The sequence below is a fragment of the Mus caroli genome, unplaced genomic scaffold (genome assembly GCF_978045245.1).
Source record: "Mus caroli unplaced genomic scaffold, Mus_caroli_1 scaffold_3, whole genome shotgun sequence".
In the NCBI taxonomy this organism is placed as follows: domain Eukaryota; kingdom Metazoa; phylum Chordata; class Mammalia; order Rodentia; family Muridae; genus Mus; species Mus caroli.
The window spans coordinates 97780184-97804077 of NW_028227258.1; the positions used below are offsets into that span (position 1 = coordinate 97780184).

At 40.9% G+C, this 23894-nt stretch overlaps 1 protein-coding gene across 2 annotated transcripts in view; it reads left to right on the forward strand.

Annotated features, from left to right (window-relative positions):
- The first annotated feature begins 2108 nt into the window (after positions 1 to 2108).
- The window catches only part of LOC147005626 (vomeronasal type-2 receptor 1-like), a 40507-nt gene continuing 18721 nt past the window's right edge, over positions 2109 to 23894 (forward strand). Inside the window, exons 1-4 of one of the 2 annotated variants that reach the window (XM_085835845.1) lie at positions 2163 to 2453; positions 10047 to 11153; positions 12882 to 13173; positions 15899 to 16768. In XM_085835845.1, the coding sequence (XP_085691971.1) occupies positions 12907 to 13173; positions 15899 to 16768 (1137 nt within the window). In that variant the 5' untranslated portion in view covers positions 2163 to 2453; positions 10047 to 11153; positions 12882 to 12906. Of the gene's footprint in view, positions 2454 to 10046; positions 11154 to 12881; positions 13174 to 15898; positions 16769 to 23894 lie in introns of both variants that reach the window. The other variant, XM_085835844.1, reaches the window with a different exon arrangement.

Genomic DNA, 23894 nt, shown 5'->3' on the forward strand with positions numbered 1-23894 from the left:
GACTGAGCCCAGAAGCTCAGTAGGGATTCCCATGTTATTAGCACTGAGGAGTGGTCCCTAACCAATGAAACATTTTATTAGATGAATCCAAACTCTGAAAAGCATGTTGGGAAAGAGCCCCCAAGAATCAGGCTATTCACTAAGACTGGTCAGCAATATCTTGAAAATATAAGGAAGATTATATAAGGCCCAGAGCATTGGAAGTTGAAGACTCTGTAGACAAATGGCACACTGATAGCACTTGGTCAAAGCAAGAGTGTCACTGCAGGGAAGGTTGAGCCAGTTATGGGGAAATGAGCGCAGACTCCTAGTAAGTTAGAAATAAACAGAGTTTCTTTGGGAAAGAAACTCTGGAGTCAATGGGAGATAGACTATGCTTACCAACAGCTAAGATATCTTTCAATGAGGATCCGGTAGAGGTAGTCAGTGTACTTCATAGTGCAGTGTAGCCAGGGTTACTGATGATTCTAATGATGTCATGTGAAAAACAAATGCATGTTGTCAGGTTTACAGTAAGAAGAGTACTTGTGAAAGATGTGTTTTTAAAATGGGAAGGACTTTCTTTCACTACAATATTTTTATACATTGTAGAAATAGAAGCCATGTTCTCATATTCAATGAGATAATGTAGAGAAATATGAAAATTAAAACCTTGCACAAAATATAGCCCTTTAGTGTTTTATGTAAGCAATTATTTTAACTGGACATGAATATGGAAACACAAAGCTGATTGGCTCTAAAACCATGAGAAAGAGGACAGCTCACCCCATTTGACTTCTTTCTCCCAGTAACTACTTTTTTTTTTTTTTTTTTTGCCTATTAAAGATACTAGAGAGGTGAAGAAGTAGTTTTTTGTTTGCAATGTTTTGGATTTTGCCAGGATCATTGAATGCATTCAGGAATATGATCTACAGGACCCTTGTAGCCCAGCATGTGACTATATTATAGCTGGTTCTAAGTTTACTATGTAGCACGTTTAGTTTATTATTAATCTTAATATTATAAATAAAACTTGTACAGCAAAGATTTTTAAAATGCTTTTATTCCTTCACTTTACATCCTAACACCATGCTCGGCTTCTCCTCCCAGTTCCTCTCACACTGATCTTCTTCCCATTCCCTGCTCCGGAAGAATCCCAGTGGTCATCTTTTTATCAGGTCCCTCCCAGTCCCTTTGCCCTACCCCATTTCCACAACTGCACACCAAGTCATAGCAGGATTAGGCATATCCTTTCCCACTGAATCCACACAAGGTTGTTCAGTTAGGGAAACAGGGTGAAGAGGCTGGTGACAGATTCAGGGTCAGCCCCCACTTCAGAAGTTGGCAGACCCACTTGAAAACTAAGCTGCACTGCTGCTACTGCAGGCAACCTAGGTCCAGGCCATGCTCTCTCTTTGGTTGGTGATTTAGTCTCTGGGAGATCACACTACTGCCCACAAATATTCCACAAGACACCCTGAGCTACATCTGATACAGTGATTTTAGTTTGTTATAAATTTCAGCATTATAAGTAAAACTTATTGATCAAGGTTTATTGATTGATTGATTGATTGATTGATTGGTTTCTACTGGTTACTTAAAATGTTGTTGGGAGAAAAACCATGTGATCAAATGGTCCACATGTTTTCCATGATCCAAAATTTGTACTGAATTTTATTCTGACAATATTCTATGAACTTTATTCTCAGGGTGTTAAGAGGGATGTTTGGAAATGAGTAGACAGGAAGACTGGGAGACTTGGAATCATGATACGTTGACCTGGAAACAAGACATTTGTCTTTGAGTGAGGGCTAGCAAGCAAGGGAGCAGAAATTGCTAGAGATGTGGCTCCACAGTGGAGTGCCTTCCTGACTTGCTCAAAATCCAAGGAGTTGGATGCCATCTGGTTTGATGAAGCTGCCAGTGCCAAACAAGAGGGAAGAGTTTCTACAACCTAAAATAACTTTCAAACTGAATCCCATGATTCTGTCATTATTTATCATTGCAAAACATACAGGATAACCACGTTCCTCCTCTAAGAGTGTTGCTCAGCTCCTATTCCATATCCATAAATTGCAAGTGACTGTGACATCTGTGTCTACAACATGAAAGTATTTAGTCAAGAGCAGCAAGCCGGTTAAGCATATACACACTCCAACATTCCTTCAAGGTGCTTCCTTAAAAGCTGTCTCACTTCAATTCTTCCATCACCCTCAAGCTCACCACATGAAAATGGCTAGCAGAAATAAGTGCTTGATTCTGGGATTTATTTTGTCTTTGTGGGTTGAATTATACACTCAATATCCTTATTTTGAGCCGAATGTTACATGCAGATTGTTGCGTAGATTTAATTTGACTGGATATGTAGAAGCTGAAAACCATTCTGTTGTTATCGGAGGACTATTTCCTGTTCATTATAGGACAATGCCAACAAGTGAATCTGATGAGGAAATAGAATCACCCATGTGTGAGGGGTAAGTTATTGTTAAGTCTTGTTTTTTTTTTTTCACATTAATTTGGGTGGCTAGAAAAGAATGGGTAGCTTGCAGACTGGATTTCCATTGAAGTTCTCACTCTGGCACTATCTGCCTTTATCTCATGATGGGGACAGCATACAAGGACAGGGACTGCCTGCAGTATGCTGGATGGAGACATCTCAGAAGCCTGTGGCAGCTCCTTGTGAAAAAGAATGGGGGTATCTGGGACCCTGAAAAGCAGGAGACACATCCCTCCAGGGGTGTGTCTGCCATCTGAAATAAGGGACTGCCTGCAGTAAGCCAGGATGGAGACATCTCAGTAGCCTGCAGCAGCTCTTTGTAAAAGACAGTTGTTTCCATTTCTCCTAAACTTAGCCTGGACAATGGCTATATAGATTTCATTTGTGCATAACTGCTTTTCAGTTGGCATTGATGTGCATAATTATTCTATTTTATCTGACTTTCTTAGTTCTTTCTCCATCTGCTCTGGTGAATTCTGTGAAACTAGATGTTTCTTGATGTAGTAATTCTTAAACAATTAAAAATTGAGGCATAGGGGCACAGCACAGGACAGCACAGCACAGCACAGCACAGCACAGCACAGCACAGCACAGCACAGCACAGCACAGCACAGCACAGCACAATCCTAATGGCCCAGGTGCATGCTGTGTGTTCTCATCTTGGAAACAATGTAGGAACTGCACAATGGTAGTTCCAGATTAATGTTTGACTTGCAAAGAAAGTTTGAAGAAATTATTAGAAAATGAACATAGGGATCCCAAGAAAGGGAAAAAAATGAAGTTATGAGAAGTTTGTACAACATTTGAGAGTGGTTTCTGGATAATAAAGAGTATAACACATACAATCATATATTAGTAAAACAAAGTCAAAACACTGGGACTCTAAGGAGAGTCCGTGTGTGCAACGTGCAGAAGCAGAAAGCTAGCAGAACTACTGACTTAATAGCTAAGTTGATTCTTTCTGGCCACTGCTTGGCAACTTTGCCCACGTCACTTATCATTAGAGCTTCAGGTAGCATTAGAAAATTCAAGTAGCTGGCCTCAGAGCTCTGAGCTCTGAAGTATAACAAGTTAAAAATTAAAGTTTAAATAATGATAAGTTCATAATTATTATTTTGGCTACAGGCTTGAGAATAGGGAAGCTTGAAACTTAGGAGGAACAATTGTAATTCTTGATTCTTTGTGGGACGTGGTTATTCTTTTGAATTTGATTTGGCAATGATTATACAATATATTTTTTCTACCTCCTTTTGGAGTATCAATGAAAGACTGGGGCAAGAAAAGGCCAAGAGAGCATGAGAAGAGCATGAGAAAAGTGAGTAAAGAAAGAATGCGAAGAGTGAGTTAGGAGAGAATGTGAGGTGTGTATGGAGTGTGTGTGTGAGTGAAAGGAGAGTGCATGTGGCGTGTGTGTGTGTGTGTGTGTGTGTGTGTATGAGATGTGTGTGAAGAGTGTGTGTGAGAGCGAATGGAGAATGCACAGAGGTGTGTGTGAATGTGGGAGTTTGAGAAAAGAAAAGCACACAGGAGAAAAGCAGAGAGCACAGGAGAATGCAGAGTGTGTAGCCTGAATCTGTGAGTGAACAAGAAAGAGAAAAAGAGAGCAGAGAGTGAGGTTGAAGAGAGTGAACCTTTAAGCCTTGAAAAATTCCCTGTCAGTTTGCACCCAAAAGGTAGTTTGTGTATATTTATTATGTGCCTTCCATATATACCTACTTCTAGTTGAGAACTCCTATTCTGTGCCGAGGCTGGGCCCTGACAATCTCTGTTTACAGCGGGAGTAGTTTTCTATAGAAGGTTCTCAGAAAGTCACTCCTCAGACAATTCTCTTGGAACAGAAGCAGTAGTATCTAAAAGCTTGTTAGGGATATAGAATCAGGGGTTGCATACCACACCTGCATAAGAGAATCTACATGTTCAAAAGACATCTGTTGGTGTGTGTGAACACTGAGGTTTGAGAAGCTCAAATGCTGCACAATGTGCTGCAGCTTCACTGTTAACTGATACAAGTTCATTAAGTGCATTCTGGGAACTCTGCTTTATGTCTGAGGAAATGTTCATGATAGGATTCTGACTTGCAGGAAAACTTCTATTGCTACTGCTGACTCCTGAATGTTATTGTATCAAAAACGGAATTCTCAATTCTCAAATATAACAATTATTGTCAGAAAATGAAAGTTGGGACAGGACTAATGTCTCCTAATATATGTATTTTATACAAATACAAGCACACACAGATTAGACATAAAAATAATGCCAGAAATTAAAAGAAAAAAAAAACATTAGCCTCCAATTCCATAGCCATAAAAACTGCATTTTTATTTTTTATATCTATTTTTGAGTGTTCTGAAAATAAACTTAAGATTGTTATAGTATGAGGGTAGGACAGGTATTAATTGTATTAGGCATAGTAACTAATGCAGCAGACTTTTCTATTATGCTGTTTGGTCTCTATAGCTATTTGGCTGTTTCTTACATGATATCAATATCAATCATGAATCTTTTCTTTTTATACATGCTCCAAGTTATTACTGGAAGGAGCAATCTTCAGTATGGTTGCTGACCAATGAGATTTATGATGAGTCCCTAATTAACACTTTCCTCATTTCTCTAAATTGTTTCCATTTTCACAGTGACGGGTATAAGAAGTGAGTAATATAATATAATATTATAATATAAGTTTTATATTTTAACATATTTCTTTAAAATTAGTTCTATATAATTCATTTTCATCATTAACATTCCACAGTCCCCTTAGTCACATGCAGTTCCAATGTTCTCCAAGCAGTTTACACTTTCTTCATGAAATGCAAATTCTCCTCGTTTGAGAACCCCTTACAAGACTACTTTATATAGAATTCAGAAGCTAGAGTGGATCTAATCTAATGTTACTTTCATTGTGTCATCATTTACTAAAACAGTAACTGCTTCAAGAATTCAAGATGGGGTTTGGAGAAATTTCATTTGGAAATCAACAACTTTTGCAAGATACTAGTTTCAGGTGGCCATGGCTTAAACTAAATAAATGAGGAAGATTTAGATTATTCTGAAAATATTACAATGGAATAATACAAAGAAGAGAGTGTTTTATATCTTGCTTTGTTTAAGGCATACAGGAGTTAAATTTATAACATGGGTTTTTTTTTTTGAAGGAAAAAAGGATATACAGTGTGTAATTGTACTGTGGGGATCATAATAGAAACTAATGAATGAAGGAAACTCTACCCAAACCTCACCTAATTACACTGGGGGGGGGTTCCATCCCTTCTATGCAGTTTTAATCATAGTAAGAGGCCCACTGTTCATTTTAAGGCCAGTTCTATTCACACAACTATATGACCTTTCTATTCAATGATTTTTGAAAATAGAAAATGTTCCCACATAGCTTAGAAGCTACCACTGGATATTGAAGATTATTCCAGCTTTTTAAGTATTCTAAATACCCAGTTCGAGGCAGATACCTTTTATTCCTTTGGGAAGAACTAATTAATTTTTGACTAATTTAAAAATTTAGCTATAGACTCAAAGCATGTGGATATTTTATAGATCTTGAAAAGAAATCTATCTGAATATTGTATGTGCATTATCTATCTATCTATCTATCTATCTATCTATCTATCTATCTATCTATCTATCTATCTACCTATCTACCTATCTATCTACCTGTCTATGGACTTTACATGCTGATCACTATGCATCCTCTTCTCCCAGAATTCCCCTCATAAGGATTCTCACCCACCACTTATCTTCTCACCTCTGATAAGGTAGAGCTCCCCAATCCCAGATAATAACCCTCCCTGGCACATCAAGTCACTGCATACCTAGAAACATTCTCTCGCCTTGAGGTCAGACAAGGCAGCCCAGTTAAGGAAACTGGAGGCACAAGCAGGCAGCAGATTCAGGGTCAGCCCCTGGTTCAGGTCCTGGGGGACCATCCTGAAGTCAAAACTTTATGTGTGCAGGAGCCAGATCCAGACAATGAATGTGCTTTGCTTTGTGGTTCAGTCTATAGGACTACCCAGGTTTCAAGATTAGTTAATTGTCTTGGTCTTCTTGTGGAATCCACATTCCTTCCAGGTTCATCAATCATTCCCCCACCACTCTTTTTCAAGTACTCACACTAAAGTTGACAGTGGGATTCTACATCTGTTTTGGTTTGGCAAAGATTTAAGGAACATCTGGTATGGCTTTAATTTCCAAATAAAACCAGGAACCTAAAGTCACTGCAGGACTATGTACATTCTCTCACACTGAGGCCAGTAGGAAAAAGGGTCTGATCACATGTTTTACAGACTGTAAGAGACCACAGATGCCAGCACAGACTACTATACGCAGCAGATATTTCCATCACCTGAGATGGAGAAAACAATATATTCCATAACAAAATCAAATTTAAACAATATCTATCCCCAAATTCACCCCTTAATAAACACAAGAAATAAAACCACACTCCAATGAGGCTAACTAAATCCAAGAAGTAATTTCATACCAGTAAAACCAAAAGAAGAAACACACACACACACACACACACACACACACACACACACAGAGAGAGAGAGAGAGAGAGAGAGAGAGAGAGAGAGAGAGAGAGAGAGAGAGAAAGAGAGAGAGAGAGAGAGAGAGAGAGGAGAGAGAGACTATGCCAACACCAACATCAAAATAGCAGGAATTTCCCATCATTGGTCATTAATATCTCTATACACCTAAACTGAAAGAGGGAAAATTACTGACCACCAGAACTCTCACCCCAGAGTACATTCTGAACTCTCACACCAGAGTCAGACCCCCTCTCAAATGAAAACTGTTCCGGGGACATTTCTGAGATAAGGGTTTCCTGGAACGAACCCAGTCCTACCCCTCCCAACTAAGGACTGTGCCAGGGACATCTTTGAGATAAGGGTGTGAGTAAAAACCTCAGTTCTAATGAATCAAGTACATGGCCAAAGTGTGGGACGCGGTTGCAAAAGCACTTTGGAAAAACCCTTGGTTGAATCACTTAGTGACGTAAAAACTGTATTTTCCCTGCCCTGCTCCCCCCCCTTCCCTCCTTCCTATAAAAGCTTGTGAAAATTTGGGCTAGGGGCCGGATCTCCTCTGCACCTTGTAGGCTGCATGAGGTCCGGCCCCAGATATCTGGTATATATGTGCTTTTTGTTTGTTTTGTCTGCTTTCTTGTCGTTGCTGTATTAAATCTTACTATCTATACATCTTAAGTACCGGTCTCAGTGTCTTCTTGGGTGCGCGGCTGACCCGAGGCTTGAGTAAGTGCCTCCCTTTGGGAGTTTTGGAGTCTTTCATTTGGTGCATTGGCCGGGAATCAGCGCGACCACCCAGAAGTCCTGGACCCACTCAGAAGTAAGATTTACTGTTCTGCTTTGGTCTGGTGTCTGTGTTCTGTTAATTTCTGAGAGGCCAGGAAGGCCATTCTGTATGAGCGATCGCTGTTCTGGTTTTGCGTGACGCTCTGTGCTCAGTAAGAGCACCAGAGATCGCACTCCGGGAGGGAATGCGAAGTGGGTAAGAGTAGACGTGCTCAGGTGCCCACCGTCCGATCTGCCCCTGGGAGACGTCCCAGGTGAGATAGGGGAGGACTAAGGACGCTTAGTGGACCCCTCTGGAGACCGGGTGGGTTCGAGTCCCACCTCGTGCTTCAGGGTGCGAGATCGTGGGTTCGAGTCCCACCTCGTGCTTCTGGTTGCGAGATCGTGGGTTCGAGTCCCACCTCGTGCCTCTGTGCGAGATCGTGGGTTCGAGTCCCACCTCGTGCTTTGGTTTTTTTCTTTTTATCTCAGTCTCGTGTCTGCTTTTGTCATGTTTGCTATTATTCTAGAAATGGGACAATCTGCTGGGTGTGTAGGTGTGGAACTGCTGCATTTGTGTATTCTGAGATTGTGGGTTTATTCTGGCAGTGGCTGTGAGAGGACGACTGTCTATGGCCTCACAGTTTGCACCCCAAAGAGATGTTCCAAGGGAGACCCTGGAAGGAGTGCCCAGGGTACAGAACAGTCAAAAAGACCTGGCTGTTGCCTGGCAGAGTGAAGGAGAGAGAGTCTGCCAGGGCGGGGGTGGATGTGGAGTTCCGCCCCCGTCAGAAAAAGGGAGTCAATGTGGAATCCGACCCCGTCAGAAAATAGTGTTTGGCTGGTTGTGTAAGTCCAAGCGTGGACGAGTGTGCTTGTTTGTGTCACGTGACAAGACTGTGTGTGTGTGTGTGTGTTAACCCTTTGTCGACTGTAGACTTGGACTGACGTCAGGACAGAATTTGAAAACTCAGTGCTGGTGAGTCCCAGGCTGCTCAAAAGAGCTCTGAAATGCAGAGCTGGGCTAAAGATTTCCGGCTTTGGTGGCGCAGTTAGGGCTTTGATGGCAGCAGTGGCGCTGAGGTTCTGGCTTCTGCAGGCACGGCAGAAGCAGAGGCTGTCTGTGCCCTGCGAATGAGTTGTAAAATGCTGATAGTGAGTGCAGCGGCCTGCCGGCCCCCGCCTACCAGTCCCGGAGTGGCCGTGAAGCCTGCCACAGCTGGGGAGGGGCCGACTACAGCGTCCCTCTTTTGGTCCCCCCCCCCAGAGTCTACCCGCACTCCCTTGTGCCGGCCTGGCTGCGTGCTCCCTCCCCAAAGACAGTGCAGAGAGCACCAGGAATCTATCAGGTAGTTAAATGGTTAAATAGCTGACTCTGCCGCTTTCCCCCTCCCTGCCAGCGTTTGTTTGCCACTCCCAGAAGTTTACGCCGCATTCCGGTGCGCAGCGGAGACTCGGGCGCTGGGCTCTCCGCATCAAAGGGTCTGTTTTCAGCCTTTGCCTGCCTCCTGGGTGGGAGAAGGGCTCATTCTCCTGCCCCCTGTATCCTGTCTCTTGTAAACAGAAAAAATTGTGTTCATTTTAAGATATCAGTGGTCTTGTGCAGCCAAATAGAGCTACACTCCCTTCTCTGCCCCATGTGTTTTCTCTTCTCAGGCACTGCCCTGAGCTGTGTGAGTTTGTTCTAAGCTCCGGTGAGGGAGATATACAAGGTAAGGAGCACCTACCAGTCTAACTGCCAGGCTCTGATGAAGGATAGAGGTCTGCAAAAAAGAGCTGAGAGCAAAGCTTCAGCAGACTCAGAAGAGATAGGTTAACAGTGAAAAGAGGTAAACTATGAAAAAAGTTAAGTGACAGAATATAGATGTAATAATTAGATAACATTCAAAGTAGGCAAAGACAAGAAAGAGATATATATAGATAGAAAGAGAGACATTATATGAGATCTCCATTGCAGTTAAGAAACAGGAGCAAAGAGAGATAAATGACAAAGACTAGAACCTAGCAAAGTGACACTTGCTAATAATACTAGCACTTAGAGATGATCTGTAAGAAATAGGGAGCCAGAAAATTTTCAAAAAAGGATAAGAGAAATGGAATGCTGGTCACAAAAGTCAGGGAAGCTAGAAAACTTAGTACCCGGCAACAAAAGCAAGCTTTTGGCTGAAGATCAAAGTGTTTACTGTTATCTGTTAAAGAAAAAGAGACTGGTGATCTACCTGTTGAAGCAGCTTAAAAGAGACTGTGTTTCATATTCCTCCACTGACCAGTGCAAAGCAAGTTTAAAAGGTTCCTGGACACTGCAGGCCTTTGCAAACTGTGGATTCCAGGTTTTGCTGAATTAAAAAGATAAACAGCCCTTCGTATAAAAAATAAAAAGAACAACCTTGGATGGCCTTAGATGCTATTGAGACTGCCCTAATGTTGTCCCCAACTTTGGGACTCCTAGATGTGACTGAGAACAAAAGTATTGCTAAAGAGGTTCTTACTCAGAAATTGGGACCCTGAAAAAGACCCACGGTGGCATACTTGTGAAAATTAGATCTGGTGACTGTAAGATGACCTGCTTGTCTGCACATAAGTGGTTTCTAGTCAAGGACGCAGATAAACTGACTCTGAGACAAAACTTGGCACATGCCCTAAAAGTGTGGTTCAGCCCCCTGACCGATGGCTGACTAATGCTCTGGAAAACATGAACTCTTGGCGCTAACCCAAGCCCTGCGGTTGGCTGAAGGCAGAGACATCAAAGACAAAGAAGAAATTCTGGCCCTCCTAGAAGCTCCTGAATGAACTGGGTGAGTTGGAGTAAAGCTCAGCTATGTCGTACCGAGGTGCCGAGACGACGAAAAGCGGTGGCTCACCGAAGCCAAGAAAAAGACTGTGATGCTGATCCCAACCCCCACCACCCCGCGCCAAGTACGTGAGTTTCTGGGGACGGCGGGCTTTTGCAGAAAGAAAAAGTCCCATTCACCTGGACTGAGGAACACCAAAAAGCCTTTGACAGCATAAAGGCAGCCCTGCTTGTTAAAGACGCTGACAAGCTTACTCTGGGTCAGCATGTGACTATACCCACTACCAGAGTTTACTGCTCCTTGGCGGATGACTCCACTCCTGTACATCAATGTGCTGATGAAACTGGCTGAAGAAACTGGAACAAGGAGAGATCTGACTGATCAGCCTTGGCCAGGTGTGCCTGCCTGGTACACAGATGGCAGCAGCTTTGTCACAGGAGCAGCAGTAGTTGATGAAAAGCAGCTCATATCCATGGGGCCATCTACCAACAGAGGGGGCTACTTACTTCGGCAAGTAAAGATCAGATCAGCCTTGGCCTGAGAGTTTGAGCTGGTACACGGACAGCAGTAGCCTCATGATTGAAGGTAAGAAAATTTTTCCAAGGTTCAGAGTGCCAAAAGCAATAGTGTCAGATAATAGCCCTGCTTTGTTGCCCAGGTAAGTCAGGGTGTGGCCAAGTATTTAGAGGTCAAATAAAAATTACATTGTGTGTATAGACCTCAGAGCTCAGGACAGATAAAGAAATTAGTTTAAAACTCTATGACAGACCTTGACAAAATTAATCGTGGAGACTGGCATGGACTTGGTGTTCCTTCCCTATGCCCTATTCAAACGTATTCAGTTTTACTCTTTTTAAGATCTTTTATGAAACTCCTATGCCCATCATAGTCTCAAATGATGTGTTTAAACCTATGTTGTTATAATAATGATCTGTATGCTAAGTTAAAAGGCTTGCAGGTGGTCTGGTCACAACTGGGAAAAATTGGACTGAGTACATGGACGACATTGCTCCAGGGATCCCAACAGCTGAGACAGTGAACGAGCTGGGTACCCCAAGGACATCTCACCAGTTCCAGCCAGAGATCTGATCTACGTGCACCTACATCGTGCCCAGACCCTCAAGCCTCGCTAAAAGGGCCCCTGCCTAGTTCTGTTTACTAATGCTTCTTGTTCTGTTTTTGTTCCCATGTTAAAATAGAGTCTTTCATTTGGTGCATTATGCAGTATCTGAAATTCTAAGATTAGAATTATTTACTAAAAGAAGGGGGGAATGAAAGAGGGAAAATTACTGACCACCAGAACTCTCACCCCAGAGTACATTCTGAACTCTCACACCAGAGTCAGACCCCCTCTCAAATGAAAACTGTTCCGGGGACATTTCTGAGATAAGGGTTTCCTGGAACGAACCCAGTCCTACCCCTCCCAACTAAGGACTGTGCCAGGGACATCTTTGAGATAAGGGTGTGAGTAAAAACCTCAGTTCTAATGAATCAAGTACATGGCCAAAGTGTGGGACGCGGTTGCAAAAGCACTTTGGAAAAACCCTTGGTTGAATCACTTAGTGACGTAAAAACTGTATTTTCCCTGCCCTGCTCCCCCCCCTTCCCTCCTTCCTATAAAAGCTTGTGAAAATTTGGGCTAGGGGCCGGATCTCCTCTGCACCTTGTAGGCTGCATGAGGTCCGGCCCCAGATATCTGGTATATATGTGCTTTTTGTTTGTTTTGTCTGCTTTCTTGTCGTTGCTGTATTAAATCTTACTATCTATACATCTTAAGTACCGGTCTCAGTGTCTTCTTGGGTGCGCGGCTGACCCGAGGCTTGAGTAAGTGCCTCCCTTTGGGAGTTTTGGAGTCTTTCAAAACAACAAAGATAGATATTACCTCAGAATAAAGGGCTTAAAAAGGTCTCACAGGTAATCAGAAACAAGAAACAAGCTGGAGTAAGCCATCCTATCCTACTTTTTAAAAATACTGCAGTATTTATTTAGAAGATGTATATTGTCATCAGTATGAACTTGGAAATTAACTAACAAGATGATAAGCAATGTTCAGGTGTAGTTTCTTCTGTTTTCTGCTTTTCCTTAATTGTGTTTCCTCACTGGCTCTTTCTTTAAATTACTGATCTTTTCTATACTTGAATGATTTTCTACTTCTAGTGTCTTTCTCTAGTTGTAGTAACTTCCCACACTACCTGTCTGTCTGCTGTGCTCTCCCCAGCTCTCTATCATTCTTCAAGCATTTGTGTAGCTGTTATAGTCTAGGATACATGGACTTGGAATTTCTTTGCTAATACGTCTGTTCTCAACCACCAGGTTTAATTTCCGGGGTTTCCGCTGGATGAAAACAATGATCCACACCATCAAGGAGATTAATGAGAGGAAGGATATTTTGCCCAACCACACTCTGGGCTACCAGATATTTGACAACTGTTTCTCCATCACCAAATCAATGGAGTCATCTTCAGTGTTTCTAACAGGGCAGGACGAATACAAACCTAACTGGAGAAACAGCACTGGAAAATTATTAGTTGGAATTATTGGACCAGGAGGATCTACTATGTCAGTTGCTGTTTCAAGAATTGTAGGGATTCATCTTGTCCCTCAGGTATCTTGGAAAAGTGTACTATGTGCTAAGAAAGAGATACAAACACTGCCAGGATGGGTAGCACACGCCTTTAATTCCAGAACTTGGGAGGCATAGGCAGGTGAATCTCTATGCACTCAAAGCCAGCCTATTCAACAAAGTGAGTGCCAAGACAGTCAGGGCTGTTGCAAAAGAAAATTCTGTCTTGAAAAGACCAGAAAGAAAAGAAAGAGAGAGAAATATGAGGAACATGTAGAAATTATTGCAAATATCTATGAGGTCCAGAGATGCTGCACTAAGCTACAGAGAGACGATAGAATGGGTTCCAGTTCTTAAAGTTACTCAGTTCAACCCAGCCCTGGCAATGTGAATCGCTGCTTATTAAGAAGGCACTTGATATTGCTCAAACTGCTGGAGCATCATCTTTGCATTGACTAACATGGTCAATGGGTCCCGAGCACTGTGTGGGGCAGGATGGAGTTTATCTATAAATACTTGGTAGTTGATTGGTGGCTGGAATAAGGCACAGGTTTTCCTTTGAGTCTTGTTGATCCTTGAGAATCACAAGCAAAATCATTATACTGACATGCTAAAATGAGATTGAGACTTCCCATTAGCCAACTTAATAAGTTATTTTAAAGCCAGAGAGATCAACATATGTAAATATAAGAATATGTAATTGCAAAACATTAATTATTAGGAAAATAAAAAGTTCTAGAATTATTTCAAAGCCTGTGTCAGTAAAGCGTCAGGACATATCAATATGAATGAGAGCAAGATTATTGGTGATCCTTAAATAATGGCAGTTTTTCATTCACCTTTCCTCCGTCCATCCTATATCCTATATTCCCTCCTCTTGTCTTTTCTTTCCTCTTTTGTCTTTCTTTTTTTCTCCTTTTCTCTCTCTCTCTTTCTTTCCCTCCCTCCCTCCCTCCCTCCCTCCCTCCCTCCCTCCCTCCCTCCCTCCCTCCCTCCCTCTCTCTCTCTCTCTCTCTCTCTCTCTCTCTTTCTTTCTTTCTTTCTTTCTTTCTTTCTTTCTTTCTTTCTTTCTTTCTCTCTTTCTCTTTGTTTCCTCATCCTTCCAGTCCTTCCTTCCTATCATCCTTCATTCCTTTCTTTCCTTTTCTTTTTTGCTACTCCAGATAAAATCCAGGTACTTGTTTGTGGTATACAAATTCTGCATTAATTACCCACAATGCCAATCAAATACAGTATTTAATTTAGAGAGGTCAAAATGTGAGTTGGAAGAATAGGGAAGTAATGTGGAAAAGAATGAAAGGAAAGGTGAGTGACTTGGCATATATCTTAGGTGTGGGCTTCATATGGCTTATCCAAACTGCAGATGCTATGATCTCTGTCTTTCCTAAACTCTATTGAACGCAAAAATAGACTAGAAACCTTCAGATAGACTTTTTAAGCCTTTTAGCCACTCTAGAAAAAAGAATAAACTAAAATTTCAGTTTAACGTATTGATATTTAGAAATTAAAAAGTATAGATATCATGACATTAATTTTCTTGTGGAAGAAACAAAGATGGAGGAGGTCCAAGTAACAAATTTGTATATGATAAATAATTCACTAGACCTCAGAAATCTGATATCACTCCTTCTTGAAGAGGTTCATATCAACAAAATAGCTTCAGTGAATCTGCTGTTTGTGTGGTTAGAAAGGAAAATAAATATTAGAAGGTGCAATAAGAATAAAAATGACATGGAAAAACAGAAGACAGGAATAATAAACAAAGGAATCAATTGGATCTTGGGAGTTATAGAACATCACACTGGAAGTGATATCTTAAGGGCATGAGACTGAATTGAAGAGAAGGTAAAATATTTAGGGTATATGTTAGCACTTACAGGTTATGTTACATCAAAAATACATGAAGGGGTGTCAGGAATATGTGCTCAACTGCTCTTCATGCTTAGGTCTCCCTAAATGCTAAGAGCAAATGAGGTCTACTGATGAAGTAAGGAAGGCATCCTTTTCATTTATATAGCCATGTACCATAAAAAGAGAGAGTTTCTGGTAACTTTGTAGGACAAGAGTGTTTACTCTTCTGATTGGAGGACTCCATTCTTTCATGTTGCTCAAGAAAAGATACTCAGGACTCCTGAGAGCAGAAAATGATAAGAGAGAAGCAAGAGCATAACACCATTAAGGTATCAGAGGTTAGACAGAGAGAACACGCAGGAGTTGTGCTCGGGGCCCATTGACCATGTTAGTCAATGCAAAGATGATGCTCCAGCAGTTTGAGCAATATCAAGTGCCTTCTTAATAAGCAGCGATTCACATTGCCAGGGCTGGGTTGAACTGAGTAACTTTAAGAACTGGAACCCATTCTATGGTCTCTCTGTAGCTTAGTGCAGCATCTCTGGACCTCATAGATATTTGCAATAATTTCTACATCTGCAGATTGTACAGCAGATGCTACACCTGAGGAAGAGACTGGATATTTTGACACAGGGGAGCGAAAAATGTCAAGGATGCTGGAGGAAAGTGCAAGGGACATTCCTGAGACTGCTGTGGTTCCACCCATAAAACTAGTGATAGAGCAACCAAAGAGTTGTCAAAACTGTCCCCATCTACACCCAGTAAGCAGAAGATTAAACAGGAAGTCACTGTCTACAGTAGGATGTGAGGGCAAAGGGATCCCTGTTCACTTCCTTCTCAAATATTCACAAGCCTTCATTTTCATTTTAAATTTTGGCTACTGCTTTCTAGTAACTATAAATATTTTCAATTCCAGGTGGGATATGCTTCTTCCTCACCAGTTTTAAGTAATGATTATGAATTTCCATTCATTGTTCGCACAATACCCAGTGATAAGTTCCAGTCTGAGGCCATGGTAAATCTAATTAGACACTTTGGTTGGGTCTGGGTAGGTGCTATTGCAGCTGATGATGATTATGGAAAATATGGAGTAAAATTCTTTAGGGAAGAAATGGAGAGGGCCAACCTCTGCGTTGCTTTCTCTGAAACCATTCCAAAATTCTACTCCAATGAGAAAATGAAAATAGCTGTTGATGCAGTAAAGAGTTCCACTGCCAAAGTCATTGTGCTTTATGCAACTGACATTGACCTCAGCCCCTTTGTGCTGGAAGTGATTCATCATAACATAACTGACAGGACATGGATAGCCAGTGAAGCCTGGGTTACCTCAGCTCTCATTGCAAAGCCTGAGTATTTCCCCTATTTTGGTGGAACTATTGGATTTGCAATACCGAGAAGTGTTATACCAGGACTAAAAGAATTCCTTTATGATGTACACCCTAGCAAGGATCCAAATGATGTCTTGACCATTGAATTCTGGCAAACTGCTTTTAACTGTACCTGGCCCAACAGCAGTGTGCCTTACAATGTGGACCACAGAGTGAATATGACTGGGAAAGAAGACAGACTGTATGACATGTCTGATCAGCTCTGCACTGGAGAGGAGAAGCTGGAAGATCTGAAAAATACCTATCTGGATACATCTCAGCTAAGAATCACAAACAATGTCAGACAAGCTGTGTATCTTTTTGCTCATGCGTTGGATCTTTTGACCCATGATGACATAAGAGAAGATTATAGGGAAACTGCAGTACTTGAAACTACATCTATCCTTGATACTATAAAGGTATGTTATTTGACCATATGATATAGTGTAATATAAAATCAAGTGTTTACACCCATGTTCATACCTCTGAAACTGCTAATTTGCTTCCATGTGATTATATATCATCAAAACATGTCTGGGTGACTTGATTGTTCATTTTTTTTTTTTTTTTTTTTTGGTTTTTGAGACAGGGTTTCTCTGTGTAGCCCTGGTTGTCCTGGCACTCACTTTGCAGACCAGGCTGGCCTCGAACTCAGAAATCCGCCTGCCTCTGCCTCCCGAGTGCTGGGATTAAAGGCGTGCGCCACCACGCCCGGCTGATTGTTCATTTTTAATCGTCATTTCTTACTAACTTGCTAGGTTTTTTGTCAGTGATAACAAACGTGTCTCCCATAAAAATGAATAATGCACTTTACAAAATATACTGTTATTCTTCACAGCAATGAAATATAATGTGTCTAGAAGTAAAGCATGAGGTATTGCCTCTGGTTTTCTCCTTTGGTCTGCTCCCCATATAGAATATACAACTCCAAATCTAAGATCACTACTTGGATTCCAAAACTTCAGCTTCATGTTAGGCTAGGATATTTATGGCCCTTTTGGTAATGATTAATCCTGAATATTATATACAATTTTCCTTACACTGCATGTCTTTTGTCTTATCTATTTAAATGAAAGAATAGAAAATGAGGTCTTCATATAATATAGCAAGAGCCGCACAAAAGGATGGATGTCAGGGAATAAAGATTATAGCTGGTATCTAGGACAGTCATGTCTACTCTGCCTGTCCTTCATCATCTGTCAAATGATTCAAGTTGGTAAAAGGTGAGAAGTCTTGAAACATATGCTCATCCATTCAATTTCTGCTTGTTTTTGTCCATCCTCCCAATTTACAAAAGATAAAGAATTTGATCATAAATACTTTGGTCTTGTCAGACCCACAGGAGGTCCACATAACATCACTAATTTGTTACTTCTTCATTGCCTGATCAATATCCCTTTATTTTTATATAACCTGTCAATTTACCAGAGGCCACATTGGGTGGGACCCTTGCATTTCCACTTAACTTTCATTTTCAGGTAGGCCCACATTGCACTCAGCTTTGGCTGTTCTTCGTCCCCCAGGTAACACACTTCATTCTGTGATTCTAAATAGCTACTGAATGTATCAATATAGAGTATTATTTTTTTAAAGAAACCAAAGGGATACCCCATATTTACTTATGTTTCAAGATTATCCTACCAATAGACAAGACTAGAAAAGCTTTGAAATTTTGTAATTTACTTGTTCATTTCTAAATTACACTGCCTTTTTTGCCTTCTCCTTATTTTACTTCTCCTGTTCCTTCTCATCATCATACTCCTCCTGAGATAAGTCTACACTGTAAACCATACATCAATCTATGAGATTAGAGACATGCCCAATACCCACATGGCATTTCAAAATTCTTGAGAATTATATGATGTTGGAAAAATGTGTAGTACCATCCAATACTTTCAATCAAGTAAAACGGTAGGAAGGCTGATCAAGTGAAGGGTCAAACTGTAGAATTCTTTGACCATTTATTTGCTTGACTATTGATAAGGAGTAGGGAGAACATTTAATGGACTTAGCATAAGTGTTAAATTTTCATGATTTTTGACAAATATTTCATGGGAATTGAGAATAGACTGGAAAAGAGTCAGAAGAAAACAAGAGGTCAGGTAACATAAAGTATTAAATGGTAACTAAAACACTTTCTTAATATATACAGTCAGTAAATTCTTTCAGGTACAGAGCCTCAATCACTATTATAAAGACTAGGAAATAATGTTTGTTAAATGTATGACTTGCTTGTGGTCACAATATTTAATAGAACCAAAAAGCTCCAGACCCAAGTCTTGCTGGTCTGTGGAGAGCTTGGTTGAGAAATCCAACTTCAGCAGGTGGGCAAATGAAGATCAAGGATATGTCCTGTGTGATGGATTTCCTTTATGCTAAAGAAAGCATTTCCTTACCTACATAATGTTAGTGGGGTAAAGTGTGAGTTAGACAAAGGTAGTTTTCTCATTGAAAAGAAAGGATTATTCTCAATGTCTCTTTGATCCTAGAGATTTAACATAGAGTCATGAACTATTGTACCACAGGCCATGGCCATTTCTGCATAAAGATGGCTTATAATTCAGACGTATACTCTCAAGACAATTTCCTGCTAATCTTTTATATCCCAGCTAAAGTGGCCTTTATCTGAGAAATGAAGACTTTCCAGTTTCCTAAGTCAGTTAGTCATTACCTCCTCCATGCCCCATTCAACATTATTTCCACAATAGCAACTGTGATTCTACAAAATTATTTTCTGTGGATATGCAGCACACACATCTACTCTCCCACATAGGGAGCCCTAAATAGACCACATTCAGATACCACCAAATACCAACTCAGTGAACCAATGAATTTTATTGTGGTAACTTAAAGGAATATGGGTGAGGAGTTAGGTAGAGGAGCAGAAATGACTCTAAGACAAATGCAATACTCATGTTCACCCCAGCATGTGTGAGAGCTTTTATTGCGCGCCGCTTTTGTTCCCCCTGGTAAGAACACACTCAGGGCAACCGGAATCTTCTGCGGCACAAGCTTTATTGCTTACCCCATCAGGAGCCAGTGGAGAAGAGAGCCAGAGAGAGAGAGAGATGGCGGAGCCCCCTCCCTTTTATGGAGGACTGTCCTCCGCCTCGGACGTGTCACTCCCTGATTGGCTGCAGCCCATCAGCCAGAGTTGTCGTCACGGGAAAGGCAGAGCACATGGGGTGGGAAACTACCCCAGCGCATGTGCAGATGGTTTGTTTATTACTTAGAACACAGGTGTCAGTGCCATCTTATAATGGCGAATGTGAGGACGGCTCCTTACAAGCTTTGAACCTGGAGAAGAGCTTTCAGGCAACTCAAAGGTGTGTCCTTCCCTAGTTGGTCTAAATAACTGCTAAGAAGGTCAGCTGGTTTCTGTTTCACTCCAGCAGATAAACTTGTCTCAAGAGTCTTCTTTGTACCTTGTCTTATTGGATTCTTCTTTGCATTTCAACACACTCTGAGAAGGACTCTCAGTTTTCCTTAATTACTCTATCAAGGTGCTATCCAGTGAATCTGCTCCGTTTCATGGACTTCCTAGAGCTATTTTGAGATATTTACATTACTATCTAAACCATGACACAATAGCAACATAAACTTTTTTTTATTACGTCTTTTCCTCAATTACATTTCCAATGCTATCCCAAAAGTCCCTCTTACCCCCCCCCCCCACTTCCCTACCCACCCATTCCCAGTTTGTTTGTTTGTTTGTTTGTTTTGGCCCTGGCCTTCCCCTGTACTGGGGCATATAAAGTTTGTATGTCCAATGGGCTTCTCTTTCCAGTGATGGCCGACTAGGCCATCTTTTGATACACATGCAGCTAGAGTCAAGAGCTCCAGGGTACTGGTTAGTTCATAATGTTCTTCCACCCATAGGGTTGCGGATCCCTTCAGCTCCTTGGGTACTTTCTCTAGCTCCTCCATTTGGGACCCTGTGATCCATCAACTAGCTGACTGTGAGCATCCACTTCTGTGTTTGCCAGGCCCCAGCATAGTCTCACAAGAGACAGCTATGCCTGTGTCCTTTCAGCAAAATCTTGCTAGTGTATGCAATGGTGTCAGCGTTTGGAAGCTGATTATGGGATGAATCCCCTGATATGACAGTCTCTAGGTGGTCCATCCTTTTGTCACAGCTCCAAACTTTGTCTCTGTAACTCCTTCCATGGGTGTTCTGTTCCCAATTCTAAGAAGGGGCATAGTGTCCAAACTTCAGTCTTCATTCTTCTTGAGTTTCATGTGTTTAGCAAACTTTATTTTATATCTTAGGTATCCTAAGTTTTGGGCTAATATCCAGTTATAAGTGAGTACATATTGTGTGAGTTCCTTTATGATTGTTTTACTTCACTCAGGATGACGCCCTCCAGGTCCATCCATTTGGTTAGGAATTTCATAAATTCATTCTTTTTAATAGCTGAGTAGTACTCCATTGTGTAAATATACTGCATTTTCTGTACCCATTCTCTGTTGAGGGGCATCTGGGTTCTTTCTAGCTTCTGGTTATTATAAATAAGGCTGCTATGAACATAGTGGAGCATGTGTCTTTCTTACCAGATGGAACATCTTAGGATATATGCCCATGAGAGGTATTGTGGGATCCTCCAGTAGTACTATGTCCAATTTTCTGAGGAACTGCCAGGCAGATTTCCAAAGTGGTTGTATAAGCTTGCAATCCCACCAACAATGGATGAGTGTTCCTCTTTCTCCACATCCTCGCCAGCATCTGCTGTCACCTGAATTTTTGATCCTAACCATTCTGACTGGTGTGAGGTGGAATCTCAGGGTTGTTTTGAGTTGCATTTCCCTGATGATTAAGGATGTTGAACATTTTTTCAGGTGCTTCTCGGCCATTCGGTATTCCTCAGGTGAGAATTCTTTGTTCAGTTCTGAGCCCCATTTTTAAACGGGTTATTTGATTTTCTGGAGTCCACCTTCTTGAGTTCTTTATATATATTGGATATTAGTCCCCTATCTGATTTAGGATAGGTAAAGATCCTTTCCCAATCTGTTGGTGATCTTTTTGACTTATTGACAGTGTCTTTTGCCTTGCAGAAGCTTTGCAGTTTCATGAGGTCCCATTTGTCAATTCTCGATCTTACAATACAAGCCATTGCTGTTCTATTCAGGAATGTTCCCCCTGTGCCCATATCTTCAAGGCTTTTCCCCACTTTCTCCTCTATAAGTTTCAGTGTCTCTGGTTTTATGTGAAGTTCTTTGATCCACTTAGATTTGACCTTAGTACATGGAGATAGGAATGGATTGATTCGCATTCTCCTACATGATAACAACCAGTTGTGCCAGCACCATATGTTGAAAATGTCTTTCTTCCACTGGATGGTTTTAGCTCCCTTGTTGAAGATCAAGTGACCATAGGTGTGTGGGTTCATTCCTGGGTCTTCCATTCTATTCCATTGGTCTACTTGTCTGTCACTATACAAGTCCCATGCAGTTTTTATCACAATTGCTCTGTAGTAAATCTTTAGGTCAGGCATGGTGATTCCCCCAAGGTTCTTTTATCCTTGAGAAGAGTTTTTGCTATCCTAGGTTTTTTGTTATACCAGATGAATTTGCAGATTGCTCTTTCTAATTCGTTGAAGAATTGAGATGGAATTTTCATGGGGATTGCAAAGAATCTGTAGATTGCTTTTGGCAAGATAGCCATTTTTACATTATTGATCCTGCCAATCCATGAGCATGGGAGATCTTTCCATCTTCTGAGATCTTCTTTAATTTCTTTCTTCAGAGACTTGAAGTTTTTATTATACAGATCTTTCACTTCCTTAGGTAGAGTCACGCCAAGATATTTTATATTATTTGTGACTATTGAGAAGGGTGTTGTTTCCATAATTGCTTTCTCAGCCTGTTTATTCTTTGTGTAGACAAAGGTCAATGACTTGTTTGAGTTAATTTTATATCCAGCTACATCACCGAAGCTGTTTATCGGGTTTAGGAGTTCTCTGGTGGAATTTTTAGGGTCACTTATATATACTATCTTATCATCTGCAAAAAGTAATATTTTGACTTCATCTCTTCCAATTTGTATCCCCTTGATCTCCTTTTGTTGTCGAATTGCTCTGGCTAGGACTTCTAGTACAATGTTGAATAGGTACGGGGAGAGTGGCCAGCCTTGTCTAGTCCCTGATTTTAGTGGGATTGCTTCAAACTTCTCACCATTTATTTTGATGTTGGCTACTGGTTTGCTGTAGATTGCTTTCATCATATTTAGGTATGGGCCTTGAATTCCTGATCTTTCCAAGACTTTTATCATGAATGGTTGTTGGATTTGTTGAATGCTTTTTCCGCATCTAACGAGATGATCATGTGGTTTTTGTCTTTGAGTTTGTTCATATAATGGATTATGTTGATGGATTTCCATATATTAAACCATCCCTGCATCCCTGGAATAAAACCTACTTGGTCAGGATGGATTATAGCCTTAATGTGTTCTTGGATTTAGTTAGCGAGAATTTTATTGAATATTTTTGCATCGATATTCATAAGGGAAATTGGTCTGAAGTTCTCTATCTTTGTTGGATCTATCTGTGATTTAGGTATCAGAGTAATTGTGGCTTCATAGAATGAGTTGGGTAGAGTTCCTTCTACTTCTATTTTGTGGAATAGTTTGTGCAGAACTGGAATTAGATCTTCTTTGAAGGTCTGGTTGAACTCTGCAATAAACCCATCTGGTCCTGGGCTTTTTTTGGCTGGGAGACTATTAATGAATGCTTCTATTTCTTTAGGGGATATGGGACTGTTTAGCTCATCAACTTGATCCTGATTTAACTTTGGTACCTGGTATCTGTCTAGAATTTTGTCCATTTCGTCCAGGTTTTCAAGTTTTGTTGAGTATAGCGTTTTGTAGAAGGATCTGATGGTGTTTTGGATTTCGTCAGAATCTGTTGTTATGTCTCCCCTTTCATTTCTGATTTTTTAAATTAGGATGTTGTCCCTGTGTCCTCTAGTGAGTCTAGCTAATGGTTTATCTATCTTCTTGATTTTCTCAAAGAACCAACTCCTCATTTGGTTAATTCTTTGAATAGTTCTTCTTGTTTCCACTTGGTTGTTTTCACCCCTGAGTAGGATTATTTCCTGCCGTCTACTCCTCTTGGGTGAATTTTCTTCCTTTTTTTCTAGAGCTTTTAGATGTGTTGTCAAGCTGCTAGTGTGTGCTCTCTCTAGTTTCTTTTTGGAGGCACTCAGAGCTATGAGTTTCCCTCTTAGAAATGCTTTCATTGGGTCCCATAAGTTTGGATATGTTATGGCTTCATTTTCATTAAACTGTAAAAAGTCTTTAATTTCTTTCTTTATTCCATCCTTGACCAAGGTGTCATTGAGAAGAGTGTTATTTAGTTTCCACGTGAATGTTGGCTTTCCATTATTTATGTTGTTATTGATCATCAGCCTTAGTCCATGGTGGTCTGATAGGATGCATGGGACAATTTTAATATTTTTGTATCTGTTGAGGCCTGTTTTGTAACCAATTGTATGGTCACTTTTGGAGAAGGTCCCATGAGGTGCTGAGAAGAAGGTATATGCTTTTGTTTT